Source organism: Epinephelus fuscoguttatus, linkage group LG23 (genome assembly GCF_011397635.1).
Source record: "Epinephelus fuscoguttatus linkage group LG23, E.fuscoguttatus.final_Chr_v1".
In the NCBI taxonomy this organism is placed as follows: Eukaryota; Metazoa; Chordata; class Actinopteri; order Perciformes; family Serranidae; genus Epinephelus; species Epinephelus fuscoguttatus.
The window spans coordinates 29,827,674-29,851,056 of record NC_064774.1 but is presented as its reverse complement, the minus strand read 5'-3'; the positions used below and the strand labels follow the sequence as shown (position 1 = coordinate 29,851,056).

The following is a 23,383-nucleotide window of genomic DNA, read 5'->3' as shown; positions in this document are numbered from 1 at the left end:
TGAGATATTAACTCATTATTTTGGGATGCTAAGTCATTATTTTAAGAAATTTTCTTATAATTTTGATATATTTACTAATTATTTTGAGATAAAAACTCATTATTTTGAGAAAGTTTCTCATGATTTTGAGTTATTTAATATATTCTAATATTTCTGAGATACCAAGTCATAATTTTAAGATACTAATTTTTTGAGATGCTAACATATTATTTTGAGATATTTACTAATTTAGATATTAACTCATTATTGTGAGATGCAATCTTTTTTTATAAATATTTTTAAGTTTCTCATAATTTTGAGATATTTACTAATATTTTGAGATAAAAACTCATTATTTTGAGAGTTTTTCATTTTTTGAGGTATTTATTAATTGCTTTGAGATACAAAGTAACTATTTCAAGAAAGTTTTTCATAATTTTGAGATATTTACTTTTTTAAAGATTTACTATTAATTATTTTGAGATACTAACTCATCATCTTGAGAAGGTTTCTCATTATGTTTCTACACTCAATCTTTTTTTGCGATACTTGTCGCCAGTCATTGTCTCAAGATACTCTGTCATTATTTATAGAAAGTTTATCATTAAAATTACTTAGAAGATGCTTTTCTTCATCACATTGGTGGAAATGGGCTTCCATATGCACTGCCATAGGGGTTATAGATTCAGAAGAATCCCATAACGTTTTTCTTTTTCTTTGGCCATATCTTTTTAGTATGTGTTTGTGACCAACAACCTTGCATCAGGGAACTCAGCGACCACCCATGAGGTGCTGGCCACTGCCGTAACAGCCACCCTCAAGCAAACTGCGGACTTTAACACCAGCAACAAACTGCTCAAGGTTTGTGCTCTGCCTTTGGCTCACTTTGACAGTCTTGTTGCAGTACCAATATTGAACAGCAGGTAGCATGTTTGCCTATAACATAGCTCATCAAACCATTTCTGTTTATTCTATTGTGATCTCCTCTAGAGAACATGTCCATAAACAGGCAGCTGCTTGTACTGTAACGTTATCTCTGTGACAGTAAGGATCATATCATTGATGATAACATCCACACTGTTGTACTTTCCAGGAAGGCTGATTAGCATATTTGGAAATACCACGGTAATCTAACTGCATCACTATTTTATTCCTTTCCCTTAGTACTCCTGGTTTTTTTTTGAAACCATGGCCAAATCCATGGCCCAGTACCTGCAAGAAGGCAACCGCATTAAGGTTGGTAATGTGTGATTTCTTTTTCCTTTGCAGAATCAAGATTGAGCAGCTTATTGTCACTTTTTTGTTTTGTTTTTTTACTTTTGTGTGTAAAACAATGTGAGTCTGTGCTTGTGACACTACAAAAATTTCTAATGTCTACATCTGGCATGGATCTACTTTATACCATGTGGTGTAACAAAGTATGTCAGCACAGTTTGCCAAACCTCACACGCACACTCAAAGAAAGAACATGAGACACAAAGTGATTCATTAAGCTGCGTGTATATTCCACATTCCAATGCCCTGGGTCTGCATATCATCTGGACTGTGACCCACAGTGACAGCAGCAAGCAAAGTCATGGCTGTAGCTGTATGTTGCTGTTAAGAAAGAGAGAAACTACAGTCAATTTGGAGAACATGTATACCCCTAAGTGTATTTATATACCATTAATCTGTCTTCATAAGCTTTCTGACTGACATTTTAACTTTTCTGATGCCGTCAAGCGATGTATAGTTACATATTTGTCCTGACCATCTCATTAGATGCCCCGGGCCCAGCGCTTCCCCGACAGTTTCCACCAGGCACTCCAGTCGCTGGTGCTTTCCATTATGCCACACATCACCATCCGTCACATGGAAATCCTGGAGGAAGCTCGCTGCATCAACCTGAGCCTGGCTAATTTCATCAAGGTCTGGACGCCACATGCAAAAACATGAAACATGTCCTACCTAAAAATAGTTTCTGTCCTCAAACTGTACAAGTCAAAGTGTATTGAGTTTCTCGTTATTATGCAATTGTTTCTATTTTTAATTCTGCTCCAGAACACAACAGCTGTTTTAAAGTATTAATCTCAGTCTCAAAAATGTAAATGTAAAATGTATTTGTTTTGTCTGAGATGGCACCCATCACAGCATGTTTGCTAACAGTGCTTTCTCCCCACAGAGGTGCCTGACCGTCATGAACAGGGGCTTTGCTTTCGGCCTGGTCAACCACTACATGTGTCATTTCGGTCTCAAAGATCCCAAGGTACATGTGAATGTCGGAGAGTCGAATCGTCAGTCTGAGACTCCTCAGTTAACTGAGTTAGCTTCAAGTTGAGCAATTTTTTGTTTTGGTTTTGTTTTGTTTTTCGCTGCTCAGTGTGCTTTGCAGTGTAAGTCTGGGGATGTTTTGGCCCCCAGCTCTTGACTTTCACACTACTCTTTGGTACAGACAGTTGGGGATGTGATGCAGCAGCACAGAGAGTAAGCTTTCCATCATAAGGCTCTGAGATAACATTGTCTTCTCTCTTCTGCTTGGATGTATATACTTACTATACTTAAAACAACACGGTCTCTGGCTTTTGTTTGACATCTAGTGGCTGTTCAAACAACTTTACTTTACTACAAACTTTATATAGAAAAACAAACAAACATAAATGAATCATCAAATATTCATATTAAATGTCTGAATTAGATTCGACTGACATAACTCTCTGTCATTTACATCCCTACCTTGCATCCGTCTCTGGACATGATATCTCAAGAAGACCTTGAGAGACTTCCTTCCAATTTGGCATAAACGCTGCTGGGACTCAGGAAAGAACTGGTTAGATTTTGGGAGTCAAAGGTCAACTTCACTGTGACATCATAATGTTCTGCAAAAACACTTATCTAGCCATTATTCAATTTCATAACTCAGGAACAGAAGGGGAGACATTCTGTCAGATACTGAATTGGTGACATTAATCTTAGGTGTCCACCTTGAAACTGTGCTGATTGTGTAGATCTTCTGTGCTGCTTTGACGAAAGGTGTGTGAAGCACTCATGTTTTCACAGACAGGCCTAATAGTAAACTAAAAATGTTTTGCTGATAAGCTACTTTGGACAACTTGTTGCGTGTTCATAACAGACAAACATGCTGTGTCTCCTGCCCCGCTGCTCTGCCTGTATCAGCCGAACATTTGACTAACAAATTAAGGCAACACAGGTACCTGGGAGGCTCTGTTTCAGGAGCCCTGTCAGCAGCGTCGAGGATTATATTTGAACAATATGCACTGAGGCGGTTGATAAAAATTTGAATTTGTGTGGCGCACACCAATGTCTGTATGTTTGCCACAGGTGCTGACTGAGATGAAATTTGATTTCCTGATGACAGTGTGTAACCACGAACACTTCATCCCTCTTAATCTGCCCATGGCTTTTGGGCGCACCAAGCTGCAGCGGGTACAAGGTGAGAATCAGATACCATAGTCTACCTTTAGTTAAATGTATTATGCTTCCTACCACACATGTAACCACTGACAAGCTTTCACATGACCCCCCCCCCCCCACTCCTCACCGATCCTGTTCTGACCAGCATCCACCACACTGATCCCCTCTATTAACCTGCCTGATTGTTTGGCCCATGCATACACAGGTGTTAGCAGGTGACGAGTCACACCTACCTGCCATTACTCTGATTAAGACCTGCTTAACGAGTTTTCCAACACTTGACACCATTTGTTACACAATCACAAGAAAATAGCAAAACAACTGTGTGCTGTGGAAATGCTGCATGGATTGTGAACAGTTTCACCCCCAACTTCTTTATTTTTACTCCCTCCCTCTCTGTTTTTTTTTGTGTTTTGCTTGTGGTCAGATTTTATTCCGTATGCGACGGAGCTTTTTGGCCCTGTAGGTAGGTGACGCTCACCGCACCATACCGTACATCAACGCCACCATGTTTGCCGCCGTATGCAAACCTCCTTGTTCTGGCCTGCACTAACTTGCCATCCTGTCAGCTCCCCCCCTTTTTTCTCATAGGACACCCTGTCACTCCCACTCACTCAGCACAATACTAATGCTAGGATAACGCCTTCACATGCCCGAGCCTGTGTGTTGTAGAGGAGAGGAGCTTGGCTGCTATGGGAATCAGCTGACCCTCTTTTTGTAACGTTCAAGTGACTTCAGTAACATCTTTCACAAAGCTGCGGTTCTCTCTCTTGCTGTTTGTGTCTGCTCTCTCTCTGTGTCTCTTTCTCTCTGTCTGCCTGTCTGCCTCTGACATTAGAGAAGATAATTGCAGATGGGTTCTCAGTTCTCAGGATGCATTGCCTGATTTGATATTAACACAGCATTATTGTGAAACTGTACATCATTGTTTGTGTTGAAACGACAACTTCTCATTTCCAGTGGCACGCTTTTCTGATTCCTGATGATTGATGTACAAAATGAACATTTACAACCTTGTACATTTCATAATGATGACAATGAGTAATGAATTCTTTTAATTCCTCCTTTTTGGTGTGGTGTGCAAACATTAATGTCTGAATGAATGTTTGTTGTTGAGATCCTGTTGCATATTGGTTTGCAGTGTTGCACTTTGAATGATTGGATGTTTAGCACAGTTTGCCTCTGTATTACAATATAATACAACTTACTGCACAATACTGATTACACCCCATGTAATAAGTGACATACTGAACTAAACATGTAAGACCAGCAAAGCAATTATTGGTCACTGATTTGGATTTATTCTAAATGTTTGCTATCTTCTATGTGACAAAGAGATCCAGTAAAAACACACAAGACTTGTTATCAGATTTTAGTATGAGGAAACTTCCCCTATTCAGCACCTAAGTCTAAGTCTAACAGTATGTCCAAATAAACCATATTGTTATCAGCATCAGTTCAGCCCATGCTGTATACACTGACATTTCCTGTCTGGCCCAACAACAGAGCAGAGTCTGGAGTTCAGCCTCACAGAAGACTACTGCCGAAACCACTTCCTGGTGGGCCTGTTGCTGAGAGAAGTGGCCGAGGCCTTGCAGCAAGGGCCCGAGGTCAGACAGCTGGCCGTGAGCGTTCTCAAGAACCTGCTTATTAAACACGCCATGGACGACCGCTACACAGCGTTCAAGGTGAGGGAGGGCGGGGCGCACGACGATAGGAGGACGAAGAGACAAGTAGATACAAGAGAGGATAAAATCACAGAACAAAGCCAAAGTCACTGTTTAGATTAATTGTTTTTGAGACTGACGGTGATATGACTAGAAAATTAATCCTATCTTTGGTTGTTGTAATACTGGACCTGAAATGTATTTTCTTGGTCCCTATACGACAAATTAACACAAGTTTCTCTCTCTTACTTAAAACTCATATCTTTTCTTCTTTGTTTTTTTTTTTAACAGAACAGAACATTCCCAGACATGGGACCTCAATAATTAAATAAATAAATAAATAAATAAATAAATAAATAGGAATAAATAAAATAAAGAGGCATTTTGCTTTACATTGTACTTAACCTTTTTATTTTTATTTTCCCTTTATATTTAATTTTTAAGAGAATACAACATATCCTAATATAGGACCTCATAAACTAAAATAAATTACAATAAACAGACATGTCATTGTACTTTTTTGTGGAATTTTTAATTTTACGTTTTTTAAAAGAAAAAAAAAAAACATTCCCTGACATAGAACCTCAAAATGAAATAAAATAAATTCTGTAAATTGAGTAAATTAGTTTGAATGTCTGCGCTGCATACATTTCTCAGCTGAGCAAATAATCTAAGATCGTTAAAGCCACTCATGTGTGACAAATGCACACATTGTCTCCTCTCCTGCAGTGCAACCTGTTGAAGCAGATCCCTATTCTTTGCATGCGAAAAGTTAATATTTTGCAGTGTACATATGATGAACTGCGGTTAAACGGTACTTTCAACCCCCCAACAAGATACCGATGTCTGTTATGCAAACAAGCCAGTGTTCAGAGTGCAGGAACCATTTGATAGTAGCTGATAGAGTTGTGTGTTTAAGGACAGGCAACAAATGTGTATTTAACTTGTCAATACAGTCTTCTCTTATTACAGGTGTAGTCGTTGTGTGTGCCTCGATAACTTAATCAAACGTCCCTCATCATTAAATGTTTGGCAGTTTGATTTACATTTGTCATTAAAAGGCTCATCTAGTCATATTTAATGTTTCAGAACCAACAGGCCAGGATCTGCTTACTCTACCTGCCACTTTTTGAACTGCTCTACCAGAACTTGAAGCAGCTGTCTGCCCAGCCACACACCTCCAGCCCCGGGCTCGGCCTCAATGTGAGTCCCCTCATAACCCTGGATTTCCACAGTGGGGTTACATAGTGCTTTGTTACTGCCTTCTAATGCACACTTAAAGCACATACGTCTGCTCCCTAATGCATTGTTAATTACGTTAAGAAAACTGCTGTACTGTAAAGATTGTCCTTGTTCAGGTGAAAAGGAGACTTAATTGAAATACAGAGGAGCCTTTAATCATCTGCATGCGTCACATGTTGACAGTATTCTTGTCAATTCGGCAGCAATATAATCCATAACTATAAACAGTATTTGTGTACAAACTTTACATTTTGGATTTTGTAGTCTCAACTGGCTACCACTGGGAGGAGACCGTGGGAAAAAGCTGGTTGCCGGGTCAGATACACGATGAATCAAACACTGACTTTTGTTCACTCCACAACTTCACTACATTAACTGTGGAGCTACATTAGGGTCAAAAGTTTTGTACTTGAAAAAATAAAATTTGAAACTGAAAATTCATGTGTTGATCTTGAATTTTGAAAAATACAACAATTTATTCAAAATAAAAATAAGTGTATGAAACGTTTTTTCAGGTTAAATATAATTTTGATTCACTTTGGTAATTCTTTTGAATAAATAATTTATTTTCATTTTTCACTTCCATATATATTTTGACATTTGGGGTCTTATTTTTTCAGTTGCATGTTTTATCTTTTCAGATTCAGATCTTATTTTTTACAGTTTCAAATCTTATTTTTTCACTTTCAGATCTTTTTTTTTTTCAGTTTCATATCTGTTTTTTGAGTTTCACACTTTTGACACTGATGTGGTGTGGGGGGCGTGGCATCAACTGAGGGAGGTGTGGAATCATGAGTGACAGTGCCTTCAGGGAACGTAGGAACTGAAAAAATTCTGGCTCAACACTTATAGGCCTATACACCATAGTCATGTGACTGGCAGTGTAAAAATTGATGCCAGTGACAAACTTCCATTTAGAAATCTGTTTTAGACAGTACTGAGCACCAATTGCGGTATAAGAGCGATAAATTATGCCAGATTTTGTAGTTCAACACCCACAATTTGAAAAGATAAAACATGCAACTGAAAAAAATAAGACCTCAAATGTCAAAATATATATGGAAGTGAAAAGTGAAAATAAATTATTTATTCAAAAGAATTACCAAAGTGAATCAAAATTGTTGTATTTTTCAAAATTCAAGATCAACATTTTCAGTTTCAAATTTTATTTTTTCAAGTACAAAACTTTTGACCCTAATGTAGCTCCATAATTATCCTACTTTTCCACAGTACTAGAGAACCAAGACTGGTTCAATGTCAATGTTCAATGTGAGTCCCCTCTGTTTACTATTTACCCAGTTTGCTGCTTCCTGTTTGGTGCTGGAGAGAGCGCAGCTATTGGATGTTGACATTGTTCATGTCATTGAACTTCAGTATTTGCATGAGCCAAGACTAAAAACTTATAATATTATTGAACATGTTTGATTTTACAGGAATGTCAAGATGAGAAAAAGTCTGACTTAAGACAGCTCGGACTGAGTTTTATGACCACCAAACAATTGAGACATACATACAGTATGTTGTCTCTCATACAGTTTAAGCATTTCTCCAGTTTACTCAACTAAAACCTGAAGCAAGTGTTACATATGTAACAGTTTACATTTTGACAGTAAGTCAGATTTCCTTCCTCCATTCTGTGGTTGTCCAGGGCTCCAGAGATGACCTGATATCAACTGGCTCCACAGACAGCAGGAGAATCAGCACTGCAATCGAGAGAGACCACGGTGAGTTCAGAACCACAGTCACTGCTCCGATACATATGTCGTCTGGCCTCGACCTCTTCCTGTTTACAGATCATCCATTATCATCACCACAGAGGCAGAATTTATGTTACACACAACTCGGTCCATTAGCAGCACTCTATCTGAAAGCAGTAGCCGTGTGCCAGACATGTGCCACTCAGAGTGTTCTGTACATTGTTGTTGATTTATTTCTTGGAATTGAGCACCACATACATCACAGCACTTACCCAAGGTTGGCTCTTCTGTGATGATGGAGACATTTTAGCTGCATGCCATTCGCTTGTGACCTGAGTGGATGTCAAGAGGAAAGTAGCACCCATGGAAGGACGAAGGATGTTACAGCAACAATAATAACAAAAAGCAGGAAATAAACAGTCAGTGCTACAGACAACACTAGTTCAGCACACATTGAACTTAATGAATATTTATCTTTTCAGATTTCTGTGCTCAGCTTCAGTGTTCAGTTATAACTTACCCGTGAAGCATTATTATAATCCACAGATCGATATTATACCTACAAAAGACAAAAAACAACCTAAATCCAGTGAAATATGTATCCACAAACGGCTATTGCATCGTTTCAGGTGTTCCTATTTCTCCACTTATTATCCATAATTTCTTGGTTCTTCTCTGGTTTACATGTAAAGATGCAATCCTCTTGCTGTCAAAATGGTGGCTGAACTCTGACCTTTGATTGAAACCTCACTTGAGCCAATGGGAGTTTCCATGCTGACAGTCTGGGGCTCAAAAAGTAACGAGGGCTTGTGTTGAAGGTGCTGCCTCCCTCACTTTCTAAGCCCCACAGCCAATCAGTAGCCAGCAGTTGGCCTGATGGCTTGTGGGCAACAGTAGCTCAGTCCATAGGGACTTGACCTGGAGAGGTGCTAGGTCACCCGCTGGGCACTGCCAATGCGCACCGAACCCCCAACCACCCAGGGTGCCAGTCCAAGGCAGCCCCCTCACTCTGACATCTCTCCATTTAATGCCTCTATAGGGCCTATTTGTGCATATGTGTTCATTTATTTTTTATTATTTATTTTACAGGCCTGTGTGTATATGACAACAGAGTGAAAAAAAATTGAATTTCCCCGTGGTGATTAATTAAATATATCTTCTTCTTCTATGGGTCTTGTAGTCAATGACAGCTGACCTTCAGAGAGAATTTAGGTTTTCTTATGTTGTTGTTATGTTTCTAAGGAAACTTATGTACCTTAATGACAAAAGCACTTACACTGATTCTGACTGTTTGGGAAGACGCCTCTGAGTGTGACCTTTCAAATGAGATATGCATGCACATGTACTAAAAATGGAACGAGAACAGCTTTCATTTTACTTTGGATAGGCGTTTCAGGTGAATTTAGGATAACAGGATGCTAAAGCAGCAAACCATTATTTACTATGTAAAAATGTAGTGCATGTGCGTATCCCTCCGGCCAGCTCATCCGTGGTGCTTTGTACTGCTCATAGTGGTTACAGCTGATATCAGGATGGCATCATTGCAGATGTGTTGTGCCCACCCTCTGATTCCCCCTGCCATTGTTTATGTGGATAGTGCCGTCGCCCCATGTGCAGAGGCGATACCTCGTTGCAGCGGTCGCAGGTTTGACTCCAGCTTGCAACCCTTTGTTGCATGTCAACCCCCACTCTCTCTCTAACTCTGTCCTCTTCATTGGATGCAAAAAGCCCTCCCAAAAAAAAGATCTTTAAAAAAAAAAAAAAAAAAATGTTATAGGGTTTTCCAGCAAATTCAGTATGGTATTTTCATAAAGTCACAAGAGACTGAAGATAAACAGTAGTCAAAATTTAGAGAAGCAGAAGATGTGCTGACCTTTACTCTCTAGTCTGAATCCCCAACACACTTCCCCAAATGCAATTCAGTAGCTTCTTTTCCCTGGGGCTTACTAGGGTTATGTTCTCAGACTTCACAAAGCCTCTCCTGCTGCGTGAAAACAGTGGAGTTCCCCTTAAAGGATCTATTTATCTGCTAAATAGTATGTATCAATGAAAGCATAATATACAGTTCAGTGCATGTGGTATGTATTTTTGCATCCAATATCAGCTGAAATTCACCAGGATAACAGGATGCTAAAGCAGCAAACCATTATTTACTATGTAAAAATATAGTGCATGTGCGTATCCCTCTGGCCAGCTCATCCATGGCGCTTTGTACTGCTTATACAGTGGTTACAGCTGATATCAGGATGGCATTATTGCAGATGTGTTGTGCCCACCCTCTGATTCCCCCTGCCATTGTTTAGCGTCGTTTATGCAGTTAGCACTGTTAGCTGCGAGCTTGTTCTTCTACGTAGTGAACCATGAGTGCCGACAACTCTTGCACTCTTAGTTTTACGTAGAGCCCCTTTAAATGTTGTAGCATTTTCCAAGGCATCGGTAACCTAGTGGATAGTGCTGGCACCCCATGTGCAGAGGCAATGCCTTGTTGCAGCGGTCGCAGGTTTGACTCTGGCTTGCAACCCTTTGCTGCGTGTCAACCCCCACTCTTTCGATCACCCCATTTCACTCCGTCCTGTTCATTAAAGGCAAAAAGCCCCAAAAAATGATCTTTAAGAAAAAATAAAAAATGTTATAGTTTTTCAGCAAATTTTCATAAAGTCACAAGAGACTGAAGATAAACAGTAATCAAAATTTAGAGCAGCAGAAGATGTGCTGACTTTTACTCTCTAGTCTGAATCCCCAACACACTTCGCCAAATGCAATTCAGTAGCTTCTTTTCCCTGGGGGTTACTAGGGTTATGTTCTCAGACTTCACAAAGCCTCTCCTGCTGCGTGAAAACAGTGGAGTTCCCCTTAAAGGATTTTTTTATCTGCTCAATACACAGTACAGTGCATGTGGTATGTATTTTTGCATCCAATATCAGCCTAAATTCATCGTTGTGGTTGGAAGTGTATCTTCCCTAAATTCCCAAATGCCACTGCTAGGGAGCTTGTAAGAATTGAGTCATTGCATATATACCTAATTGTGCTGCTTTCAGTCAGTATTAAAAATACTGCACCGTGTTTGCTCCAGGTCTGCCAGCTCAGAACGGCCATGCTGTGAGGAGAGAGGACTCCAGAGGCTCTCTGTTTATGGAACCAGGGACACCAGACAGCATTGAGGTGAGCTCCTCTCACAGTACCTGACCCCTTATTACTAAACACTTTACTAATGTAGTCCCAGCACAGCCTGACACGTCATACAAATACTTGTAAAAAAAAAAAAGATCTCTTTATTGCTTTTAAAAAGGGTTACACAGTCCTCTCTGTGTAGGGTGTCTGCTTTCTCTGAACACATGGCCAACATAACAAGCCCTTCACACTTCCTGCTGTGCAACTGTGGCATATTAAATGTGATGGGATTGAAAGCACACTTGCATTGCAAGAATCTTTATCAAACACTTGCCAAAGACTATTTTCAATTTCACATCCAATCTGAAGTTCTTTTGATCTGGACCTCCTAGACTGCTGGACACCACATTTCATACCGAGGGAGACGTCTTAATTGGTTTGTACTGGAAAACACACAGACTTCATGTCAACACAATCGTTTTCATGTTCCCTGGTCTGATGCGAGAGCTGAGTGTGCAGCTGCTGTCTCTTTAGCCAGATGTTGAATAAAGACAGACTGAAGTAGACTATATATCATCTGTGTAAACACTTACTTGGGGTACTTTTCAGCATACCATCTTTGGTTTGTGGTAGCTGTTAATTTTAAACACAACAGCTTAATGGTTAAAATTTGCTTTCAAGGATGCACTTCTTGGCCATGCTCCCTTCTTGGCCACACTCCCTGCGGATCCTTAATAAGTCTTAAAAGGCATTTTTCTGTCTTTCTTTTTTTTTTTTTTTTTTTTTGTTTTGTTTTGTTTTTTACCAAATGCTTCTCCCATTAATGTAAATATTTAACTAAGGATTCACAGTATGGCTAAAAACACTACACGGCAATGCAGACGAAGCTTAGTTTATTTTATGCAAAATATTTTGCAAACTCAGCATGATGGGAAGCATACCAGTCAAATCCCACATGCAGAGTGAGAAACAAAATCGCTAAGAAAACTCTGCAACAAACTCCAAACCCCAGGTTATTTCTACCCTCATCTCTGCCACAACAAGTCAAGTTTTTCTTTATAATTGCATTGCTGATGTTTCATGTTTTTTTGTTTTTTTCCAATTTCTTTATAATATTATATATTATATATTTCTTTGTAAAATTGTAAATAAATTTCTTTCCAAGCGACATTAATGAAGTCTTAAAAGTCTTCAAAGTATAACTTGCTTTGAGCTGTAGAAACCCTGGGTCCACGTTTTATGATGGTCACATGGGTACAGGTTGGGTCCCATTCTATTACCGTGGGTCTCGGGCCTGTTAATCATCCTATGTAATGTGAATCTGAGAAAACCATGATCAGCACCGATCACAAGAGAAACTTAAGTAAATTGTATTTATGAATTTATGAAACTGCACAGAAGGCAAGTATTACAAAACATTATCAAACAAAGTACTTAAGAAACAAATGAGTTATTAACAGCTTCTTAAAAGTATCCACTGGCTCAGCATTTCTTATAGCTAAGGGAAGACAGTTCTCCGGTCTCACCATCCAACAACTCTCCAGCATCAATCTCCACATCTTCGACCACCTGGCTATTATCATGGACATTCATCTCCCCACCCCCCTCCTCAAGGACAAACGCATAATATCATTCAGAAACCTCAAATCCATCTCCCCTCAAGGTTTCTCAGCTTCTCTTTCCAACACTCTGTCTACCTTCCCTCCCCCGCTGTCTGATGACCCCAAAGAGCTTGTCAACTACTACAACAACACTCTCTCCTCCTGTCTTGATCAACTGGCCCCCATCAAAACCAAATCTGTCTCATTCATACACTCAGCCCCCTGGTACACCCCCGAACTCCGCCAAATGAAATCCCACAAGCGTCAGCTCGAAAGACTGCATAAAAAGACCGGTTTAACAGTTCATCACCAAGCCTACACAGACCACCTCCGACAGTACAAAGCCACCCTCAATACTGCCTGCTCTACCTACTACTCCAACCTCATTCACACCGGCTCCAATAACCAAAAGGCTCTTTTTTCCACCGTAAACAAACTCCTTAATCCCAGTGACAATATTTCAAACTCATTCACCGTTCAAAAATGCAATTCCTTCCTCTCATTTTTCCAAACCAAAATTGACACCATCCACAGTTCTCTAACCAGCTCCCACACCCCCCCACCCTCCTCACCCCCCTCCACCCATCTTATCACCCTGCCCCTCTCCAAATTCGCACCTTTCTCCCCAGCTGAGCTGTCTAAAATCATTTCAACCATGAAAACTTCCACCTGCATGCTAGATCCCATCCCATCTGCCATTGTTAAGCACTGCTTCCCCACCATCTCCCCGCTTGTCTCCAAAATTGTCAACTCCTCCCTCAGCTCTGCCTCTGTCCCTCCTTCTCTCAAACTGGCTGCAGTCACCCCCATCATTAAAAAACCTGGTCTCAACCCTGACATCATGAGCAATTTCCGGCCCATTTCCAACCTCCCATTCCTCTCAAAAATCCTTGAACGTGTCGTGGCCTCACAAATCAAATCCCACCTCAACAATAATAACGTCTTCGAACAATTTCAATCCGGATTCCGCACACAACACAGCACCGAAACTGCCCTCCTTAAAGTCACAAATGACCTCCTCCTCTCCTCAGACTCTGGCCTACTCTCCATCCTTATCCTCCTTGATCTCACCGCCGCCTTTGACACCATCAACCACTACTACCACTACCATCCTACTCTCCCGCCTGCAAACCCTCCTCAACATGACTGACAATGTCCTCACCTGGCTACATTTCTATCTCACTGACAGAAAACAATTCATCTTCATCAACAACTGCTCCTCCTCAACTGCCCCTCTGTCCCAAGGCATCCCCCAGGGTTCGGTGCTTGGTCCTCTCCTCTTCATCCTCTACCTCCTCCCCCTTGTTCAAATCATCCGTCGTCATGGTCTCTGTTTTCACTGCTATGCTGACGATATCCAGCTATACATCTCCACTAAATCCATCACCCATTCAACCCACTCCACCCTGTCAAACTGTCTCTCCGAAATTAAATCCTGGATGCAAGCAAACTTTCTTAAACTCAACTGTGACAAATCAGACATGATCCTAATTGGTCCAAATTCCCTCGCCCAAACAACCAAAGACTTCCACCTCATCATCGACAACTCCACCCTGTCTCCCAACTCCAATATATCCAAAACTCTTCCGCCCACCTCCTCACTCACACCCGCTCCCGCGACCACATCACCCCTGTCCTTCAGAACCTCCACTGGCTCCCTGTTCCACAACGCATCCACTTCAAACTCCTCCTACTCACCCATAAAGCTCTCCACAACCAGGCCCCCTCTTACCTTACAGACCTGCTCCACCCGTACACCCCTTCCTGCAGCCTCCGCTCTTCCAATGCCAATCTGCTCACCGTCCCCAAGACCAAGCACAGAACCTGGGGGGACAGAGCCTTCTCCGTTGCTGCCCGCACCCTCTGGAACTCCCTCCCAAAACACATCCGTGACTGCACTGACCTCCCATCATTCAAATCACTACTCAAAACTCACCTGTTCCATTCTGCTTTTAATGTTTAGCTACTTTTATTCATTTACTTATTTACTTGTTTTTTCACTCCCATTACTATTCCTCTTTGTCTTTGATGTATTTGCTGAAAATTGTTGTTTTATTTGATGTGTTTGAACTGTCTCTGTAAAGTGACTTTGAGAACTTTGAAAAGCACTTTTTAAATAAAATGTATTATTATTATTATTATTATTAGTTCTCAAAAGTGAGAGCTGAAACTACAAAAGCATGATTACCTTTAGTTTTTAGACAAGACTTACGGTCAGCAGACCTGAGGGATCTCAGTGATCCCGCTGCAAGGGAAAACAATAATTCGGAAACGTATAGCAGAGTCTGCCCATGTAGTGCTTTACAGGTGACTGAAAGAGTTTTAAAATCAATTCAGCATTCCAAGGGTAACCAATGTAGAGTAGACATACAGGACCAATACACTGCTGTATTTTCTCAGAAATGTTTTAAGGACTTTTGTTTTGTCATGGTTAAGCTGGAGGAAGTTGTATGTCAACAAACCCCTGACAGCATTAGATAGGTTTGCGAAGTAGAGAGTTTACTAAGATCATTCATTTCAAATGAGAGGTATAGCTGTGTATCGTCCGCATAACAATGACAAAAAATACTAATTAAGAAACCTAGGAGAAGCATATACAGGGAGAACAAAATAGGACCAAGGCCTGAACCCTGGTGCATACCACATGCTATACAATAAGATGGGTAAGAACAGTACTGTATCTGACATGATAAGTGTTGTTAAGTATTAGAATGATATTTTCAGTAGCAGTTTCAATTAACAGGTGTGTTGGGTCCATAAGAGTCCATAAGAGTCTCTTTCCTTTCGGACAGGATCTGGAATAGAGTGTGCCAGGGCTGACGTCAAAACCCGGAAGTTTAGCATTGTGCTGGTTCCCGGAAGAGAAAGTGAATTTGATTTTTGCATTGCATTTTGGATTATGTCAGAAAATAAGCTCTGTGGCTAACACAAGTTTATGATACTTACAGGTTTTGTTCAGTGAGATAATCTTCACATACGAACACCTTTCATACCGCATTTGAAGCTTAAATGCGATTGCCAGAAGTAAAAAGCTAACGTTAGGCTTTAACGGACTACATGAATACTCCATGGTTGCTTGACTCTTTACATCACCGCCACTAAGCTTTCAACTGATTTCGGCCGCTTTATTTTAAAAACATTGTATAATGGGGAAATCAGACTGTTTAAGCTAAATAAGAAGCTGTAATGGCAGACTGCCAGTACTCTCGCCTGTTCGGGGGTGATGACATTTAATGTCCCCGACAGGGTTTGTAGTCGTATTGAGCAACTTGTTAGCAACCGCCTTTTTTACGACACGTAAAAGCTTCAAAATTCACAAGTAGGGTATTTACTGACGTGTTTTATGTCGTAGAACAAAACCTGAAACTCACTTAAGCCTTTGTTAACCACAGACCTTATTTGAGGCATTTTACCAAAATCCCATTCAAAAAACGTATTGACTTTTAGACGAGAGAACCGTAAGTGCTAAAAGCGCTAACGGAGTTCCAGGTTTACTGGCACACTCTATACCTTAGACAAAAACATTCGGGTCCAACTAGATCTTGGACCAATTTCCTTGGTCCGTCATTTTGGACCCGTGAAGACGTCTACTACGAAGTATTATCTGTGTAGTCAACACCAGATGGAAGTTCTTCCTCTGTGCCGTAGAGCTCCACTGTTGTCCAAAAACTGTTAAAAACACAACAAAAAGTCACACCATTGCACAGGGTGATATGCACCTTCTGTACATTTCAGTCTATCCCAGATACATCTTGTTATGTAAGTACTATTGCACTAAATGTGTGTTAATTCTCACCTGAAAACAATTCCCCACAAATGAACTATTAACACCTGGTATGAATAACTTTTAGTAAAAGCTTAAGTGCCCAGCTGTTTTAGAAAATTACTGAGCCTTTTTTGGAAATGAAATGTATATGTGACCTGTTTTTAAAGATGTCAGGGGTGGCTGGCCAATAGAGGGCGATAGGGCGCCGCCCCTCCTTGAACCACAAAAGAAAAGAAAGATGATGATAATAAATGTATGATTATCATCATCATTATTGTCATATATACACACAATATATTAATTATTCTGATAATTTTCACTTGAAACAGCTCGTCCTGCCTCTGAATATCCAATCAGAGGCAGTGTGAAGTCACGTTCCGGCCCTCTGGGGCGATAGCAGCCTGGCTGCAAATCTCCCCGACTCACTCTCATAGACTTCCATGTAAAATGCTTTTTTTTCTAAATGCAGGCACGTCGTCAACCGTTTCCACTGAAATATTGCTTTACTGTCGGAAACTCAATTTTCCGATTATTCCGACAGCACATGAGGCAGCGCCACTGCGCAGCGGTCACATCCAAGATCAACATGGCTAACGTTTCCAGCTGATCCAAGAGGCTTTTTAACCATATAGGTTATAAAGTAACGACACACAGTGCGTCCAAATTCACACCCGTTCTTCTCTATGGATATTCTCTGCGACCGTTAGCGAGAAGCCACACATAACGTGAAACAGTGGAACCGCAGCACAGGACCGAGCTTTTGTGATGACACACATCATTGTGCTGTCATCCCATCACGCTATAAATCCAGATCAATTGTCTACAAAATAAAAACCTGATGAATTTCTTTACAATCTATTATACAGATCTTGTTATCAGTCACTTCATATAGTGAGGAATATTGTATCTTACCACGTCTTAGGCTTGCGTGTGTTTCTCCCTGTCCATCCACATTTGTAGTCCGGCTTTCAAGATGCAAATATCTCCATATTGTCCAGTTGACACTCCATCAAACTTTGTATGACAAGACCAGCCACTTCACCTTTGCACACCCAGAAACTGCAGCCTAATTATGCATGCTGACAGGGCTGTAGTCACCATATACATTGAGGGGGACACGTGCCCCCCCAGTGCCCAAAATGCCCCCCCAATATATAACTGAAACTGAAAAACAACAACAAAAAAATGTTCAGGTCAGGTCAAAGAGCAGTGATACTATGTGATGTGCATTGTATTAAGTTGTAGGGTATGCCTGCATTTAATCAGAACACAAAATGAATTTCCACTTAGCTATAATAAAATGTTTTCTGATTAAGACTGACAGTGACTCAGTGAATACCTTACTCAGTTTTATTTGATTAATGGTAAAACAGGTCTTTGTTTACATTCAAAGGTATTTATGTGGGCAAACTGAGGAAAAGTAGTCTGTTGATGACCACAGTCATTGTAGAGCCAAATTAATTCAAATTTACCCATTGATCATCACAACAATGGCCCCCCCCACCCGAGAAATTTGGCAGGAGCCACCACTGAAAGATGTACCACCTTAGTAGGAAATTGGGGCTGTGTGTCACAGATGGAGGGAAGTTTTAAGACACTTGTGTGAAACTAAATATTCAAAATAGCTAATGTGTAATCATAAGACCCAAAATAGGTATAAAACATAGTGTGTGTAAAAAAAAAAATGAAAATAGAATAATGCCTGAAATGTCTAAATAAATGTAAGTGTGCTGTATCTCCATCACTCTATGCAACCTCCGTCTCAAAGGTTAAGTTGTTGACTAGAAAATCTTACCAAATACAAAAGACTAATTTTGTTTGGCTGACTGTTTTTTCCATCCCATGAGTTTTAATATCTCACCACTGAGTGTGTGTTTGTGTGTGTGTTGCTCCAGCTGCAGAGACGTGGCTCCACAATGAGCAGCAGCACAATGCCTCCCATTGGCAGACTGGGACAGTACGAGATCAAGGGCCTCCTGCTCTCCTTCCTGCACATCGTCAAAACTTTGTCAGAAGGTCAGTGACGATCTATAACTGCATTGTACTGTCAGGACTTTATTCGTCATGCACAGGATATGACGTAACTGTCCCTTCTTCTATTTTGGAATAGAGTCCATGCAGAAACTTGACTTGGCTGCTACACAAAAAATTAAGTGACTGGTTGTCAGACAGGAATCTCCCATCTAGGATGTTTTGTTGATTTAGTCACAGGACTCCTCTAAAATCAACAGGAACTATTTATTCAAACCTGACTACACCTAGATTAATGCTTTGACTGTTTTTTTTTGTCCACAGACACTCTCATGGCTTACTGGAACAAAGTTGGCCCTCAAGACATCATGAACTTTCTCAGTTTGCTAGAGTGAGTAGTAGACAAGAAGTATTTACCCCATAATGGCCTACTGTAAACCATGTGTTTTGTTAAGTCTAACATCATGAAAGCTGTAGTTGGTATCTTTTATGAAATTGGTTTTTTTGTCATATTTTCTTAAACTGTCGCTTTATTCAGACAGTAGTACATGAGACAGATAATCTGTGAAAATTCATATACCTACTCCTCATAGTGCTTCTGATGGCAATTGCAGGAATCCTACACAGCTGAAAGAAACAACCAATTAGAGTTGAGGAGTCTCTTTGTCTGTTTCATCAGTGGCTCACGTGCAGTGACTAATGTGACTGACAGCTGCGTTAGGGACTCCTTGGCTCTGACTGGTTGTTTTACGTCAGTTGCACTGGAGTCTGGCAAATGCCATTAGAAACATTACAGATCATCTGTCACATGTACTACTGCCTGGATATTGTGACATTTTTAATCAATATGGCAAAAAGTTAATTTAATAAAAATTACCAACTGCACCTTTAAAGTCTTCTGTTGTAGTCGTGCTGTGTTCTTTTCCTGCCAACAGTCTGGAACTAAATGCTTTACTTTTTACTTTGATTTACTGTTGGTGGAAAGACCATGAAGACACAAATCACAAAAAATGCATGTAGCGGGCAAACACAATAGTCCTTTTGTGCTAAAACACAACTGGATAGTATTTCTCAGACACTACAGTGTTGCCTCATTGCTCACTGACCAAAACCAAATAAAACAAAGATTAAAAGATTTTGAAAAAATACCAGAACTGAAAAACAAAAGTAAATTTAGCAGGATGCCCATTGTACAGTTTCCTATCTCCTGCTAATAATAATATAATATGTTCTCTCTCCCTGCAGGATCTGTGTGGGCCAGCTCCGATACATTGGAAAGAGAAACATTGGCCGGTAAGGCTAGAAAACCACCAGCACTGGAATCTTACCTGTAAAACCTGCCTGAAATTTAAAACCCAGTTACACTTACTTTAGTTTAGAGGAAGTACCATTCCAAGTTGTCAGGGTAGATTTCGTAAAACTGTTTATGTGGTTTGGTTTATCATTGTATCACCCATTATTTCTGATGGGTGTCTGGTTACTTTATGTTACGTTAAAGTGAAAACAAACAACTTTTCAATTCTCCCACTCCAGGGCACTTCCAAGTAGTATTATATTTGGTGCAGCTGTTGCAAAGACAACTGGATCACTTTCTTTTTTCCTCAGAAAGTAGCAACTGCCACAGTTTCCACAGTTACTTCAGTTGTTCAGCCAGTTCTGCTATTGGGGATAGTACCTGCAAGAACTCTTTGGTAACTGGGGATAGCTACTGATAGCTACCGGGGGAAACAAAAGCGCTGTCCTCTCCGTGTTTTGGTTTGTATTTTGTTTTCTTTTGACGTCAATTGAACCTTAATTTCCGCAGGAGATTGCACCTGGTGGCAGACAGAATTGCACAGTGAAAGCGAGACATATAGGAAACCAATCTAACCACCGACGGTGTCATTATTCTACAGACATTACATTTTACTGTATTACTTCATAATGATAAGTTAAAGCAAACAACTTTTCTGTTTTCACTTCAATAAAATAGGTTACAGATCTGCAGCCTAGTTAGAAAGTTTTTGTAGCTGTTACATTTCCATTCTGTATCTTCCTCTCTTCTCTCTCTGTCTTTCAAACAAATAAATGCACTCTCTGTGGATGTATTATTCATACAGGAGTCAGGAGATGTGTGCGTCAAAGCTATTCTCCTCAGACAGGAAGTCTCAGACGATGCCGGCTATACGCTGCAACCGAGCCAGCCTCATGCAGACTAAGATGCACCAGTTCAGCACCATGGAAGCCTCCCTCACTCTCAATATAGGTACCCGCCACTGCAAAACTTTAGGTTACACTGAATCTCAAGGGTCTTTTCCAAATAATTTCCTAATAAGAAAGGAACTGATATTTAATTGTAATGTCCTAGAAAGGGTCATTAATAGGACTTCAATTTTCTCAGTGTAATTGTAAATAACAGGTGAGTATACAATTGAAACAATATAGAGAATAAAGTTTCCAATATTAAATTAAAATGTGCATAGCTTTAAAACCGCCTAACTTTCCAACGTCCCGTCCGCGGGTCCTCATAAGGTATATTTGATTTTTATGATATGTACAGAACTGCTATATGTGCTGTGTTTCAGTCAGCACCTATTGTTTGAAAGCTCATGGTCTGATTGATGCAGACCATCTCATGATACAACCACCACAGCAGGTTCAATAACACTTCTGTCAGAAAAAAAATCAAATAAACAATTATAACTCACCTATGAAGTGTTATCATAATCCACAGATCGATTATATACCAACAAAGATGCTGCTCATACAGTCCTCACACACTCCTGTGGGTCCAGGCCATCTAAATCCAGCAAAATACTTAGTCCAAATACATTATTACATCCATAGATATCCATAAACTGCCAATGACTGCCATTTTTAACTCGTTCTTGGCAGTATAGACTGTTTAAAGTGTACATAAATGATAAACAGATGGCTCATCTGTGGTCTTAAGGGGAAAAACATTCTTTCTTATACATTTAGGTTTTGTAGAAGTGTTCTTATATACAGTACACTCCTAAATTGACATTTTTGTCTGTGCTGATTTGTTTTTCCACTCATATTCACACATTCATTACATTGTTTTACCCTCTTTGAAAAGCCACTGGACGAAACCCTAGAAAAACATGTGTAACATGATTTTGTTTTTGTGATTTTGTTATCTACTTTGAATGTGGAATCTGTGAGGCTTCATTTTATGGCCCTATTGTGTTTTCCAGCTAATACCTTCTAGTTCTAGTCATCTGCAGCAACCTTTTTCAAGAAAAAATTTAGGTGACGATTAAAACAACTTTTTTTCAGTGTATTGAAACATATATTACTCAATGACAAAAGCACTTACAGTGGTTCTGAGTATTGGGGAGAAAACCTCTCAAATGAGACCATGCATGTACATATACTGAAAATGGAACAAGATTAGCTTTAAATTTACTTCGGGTATGCTTTGGATAGGCGCTTTAGGTGAATTTAGTTGCATTTTACAGGACTGTTAAATGCTTTACACAACTATGTAAATACAAAATTAATTCCTGGTTCCTTCTAAAAACAATTGAAATAAATAATTTGGTACATATTAAAGGGCCAGTGTGTAGTATTTGGCATGGTTTATTGTCAATCTGAATCTGAATATTCTACCCATTAATATGTTTATACAAGTATATAATCACTATAAAATAAAATTCGTTTGGTTTTCGTAGCCTTATAATTATGCTTTCATATATATATATATATATATATATATATATATATATATCAAGGACCTTGCTTTAGAGAGGTCGCCATCTTGCACCGCCATGTATGTACGGCAGACCGAGCGGACAATCCAGCCAGCCAGAGAACGCGTTTCGCGTGTATGAATGAACCAACGAAGACAGCGGAAGGAAGGAAGAAGGAGGAGGAAACAGCAGAGAGTGTTAGTAGTTCGTGGATAGAGAGTAGTGAAAAGTTTTTTTAGTTTTTAGTTTTTTTATAAAGTTTGCGAATGGACCACACTTACCACGCAACAGGAGAGAATGAACCCGAACCGTCATTTGCGAGGAAAAGAAGACGCAGCTTCACTCCTTGTGATGCACTCTCTGCGGCGCTTTTCCTCCTGGTGATATATCTCCCCAACGATGGTAGCACCGAATCCCATTCTGTGCATTCAGCCTCTCTTCTCGCCCGCTCAGCATCAAACACATGGAGTTCCTCATCTGTATGCCCCGGCTCAAACAGGTATGGCTCTGGGTCTGTATCCGCTACAAGAAACTCTTCAAAATCGCGTTCAAAGTCGTCCATTGCAGCTACTATAGTCTGGAGATATTGCTAGGCTAAATAAACAGCTGAGCACTGTTTACCCCACTCGGTATGGTAAACGAGTATGTATGCATGAAGTGTGTCTGTTACGCTAGAAGAGTCAGAGTTTTTGGAGTGCTCAAATAAACTGGCCTTTTTCCCGAACGCTCCTCTGGTCTCCTGCTCGTGAGGGATTCATTACAATATCGTAACATGGTTTAGATTTCTAAATAAATATTCACCTCGTCGCTAGATAGACCTACTCCTGAAAAACTCATGTGCAAGGCTTTTTGTCCCTACGAGGCCACCGTCATTTACCCGACGGGAGGGGTGAGCGAGTGAGCCCTGCAATCTAGAGTTTGACCACTGATGTCACTGTTTTCAACCCATTTTACATACTGGCCCTTAAAGTATACTACCTCTCCGATGTCACAGACTAACCTTTGGTGCTGCATTAACCATTTAATAAGAACAATAATGGAATTAAGGAAGGCCTTTGTATCAGCTTAATTCATACTTTTGACTAGTAAATGTACAGTCAAAAGACAATTAGAGAACCACTTTTTCCACAAGTAAACAGTTGTAATACTTATGCCTGGACTGAACAAAATCCCATTGTTGAAAGCCTAGTTTAAAGTCCAAACAAAGTTTGCACAAGACAGTTGTATTTGAAGTGAGGAGACAGCC

General features: G+C 40.1%; 1 protein-coding gene across 2 annotated transcripts in view; it reads left to right on the top strand.

Annotated features, from left to right (window-relative positions):
* dock11 (dedicator of cytokinesis 11) overlaps nucleotides 1–23,383 on the top strand; it is a 96,828-nt gene that overhangs the window by 46,708 nt on the left and 26,737 nt on the right. The window contains exons 26-39 of one of the 2 annotated variants that reach the window (XM_049567731.1): nucleotides 715–840; nucleotides 1,144–1,215; nucleotides 1,741–1,887; nucleotides 2,141–2,224; nucleotides 3,298–3,409; nucleotides 3,818–3,856; nucleotides 4,897–5,078; nucleotides 6,147–6,260; nucleotides 7,948–8,023; nucleotides 11,070–11,158; nucleotides 18,370–18,490; nucleotides 18,770–18,836; nucleotides 19,691–19,738; nucleotides 20,545–20,690. In XM_049567731.1, coding sequence (XP_049423688.1) covers nucleotides 715–840; nucleotides 1,144–1,215; nucleotides 1,741–1,887; nucleotides 2,141–2,224; nucleotides 3,298–3,409; nucleotides 3,818–3,856; nucleotides 4,897–5,078; nucleotides 6,147–6,260; nucleotides 7,948–8,023; nucleotides 11,070–11,158; nucleotides 18,370–18,490; nucleotides 18,770–18,836; nucleotides 19,691–19,738; nucleotides 20,545–20,690 — 1,423 coding nt within the window. The remainder of the gene's footprint in view (nucleotides 1–714; nucleotides 841–1,143; nucleotides 1,216–1,740; nucleotides 1,888–2,140; nucleotides 2,225–3,297; nucleotides 3,410–3,817; nucleotides 3,857–4,896; nucleotides 5,079–6,146; nucleotides 6,261–7,947; nucleotides 8,024–11,069; nucleotides 11,159–18,369; nucleotides 18,491–18,769; nucleotides 18,837–19,690; nucleotides 19,739–20,544; nucleotides 20,691–23,383) is intronic. The other variant, XM_049567732.1, reaches the window with a different exon arrangement.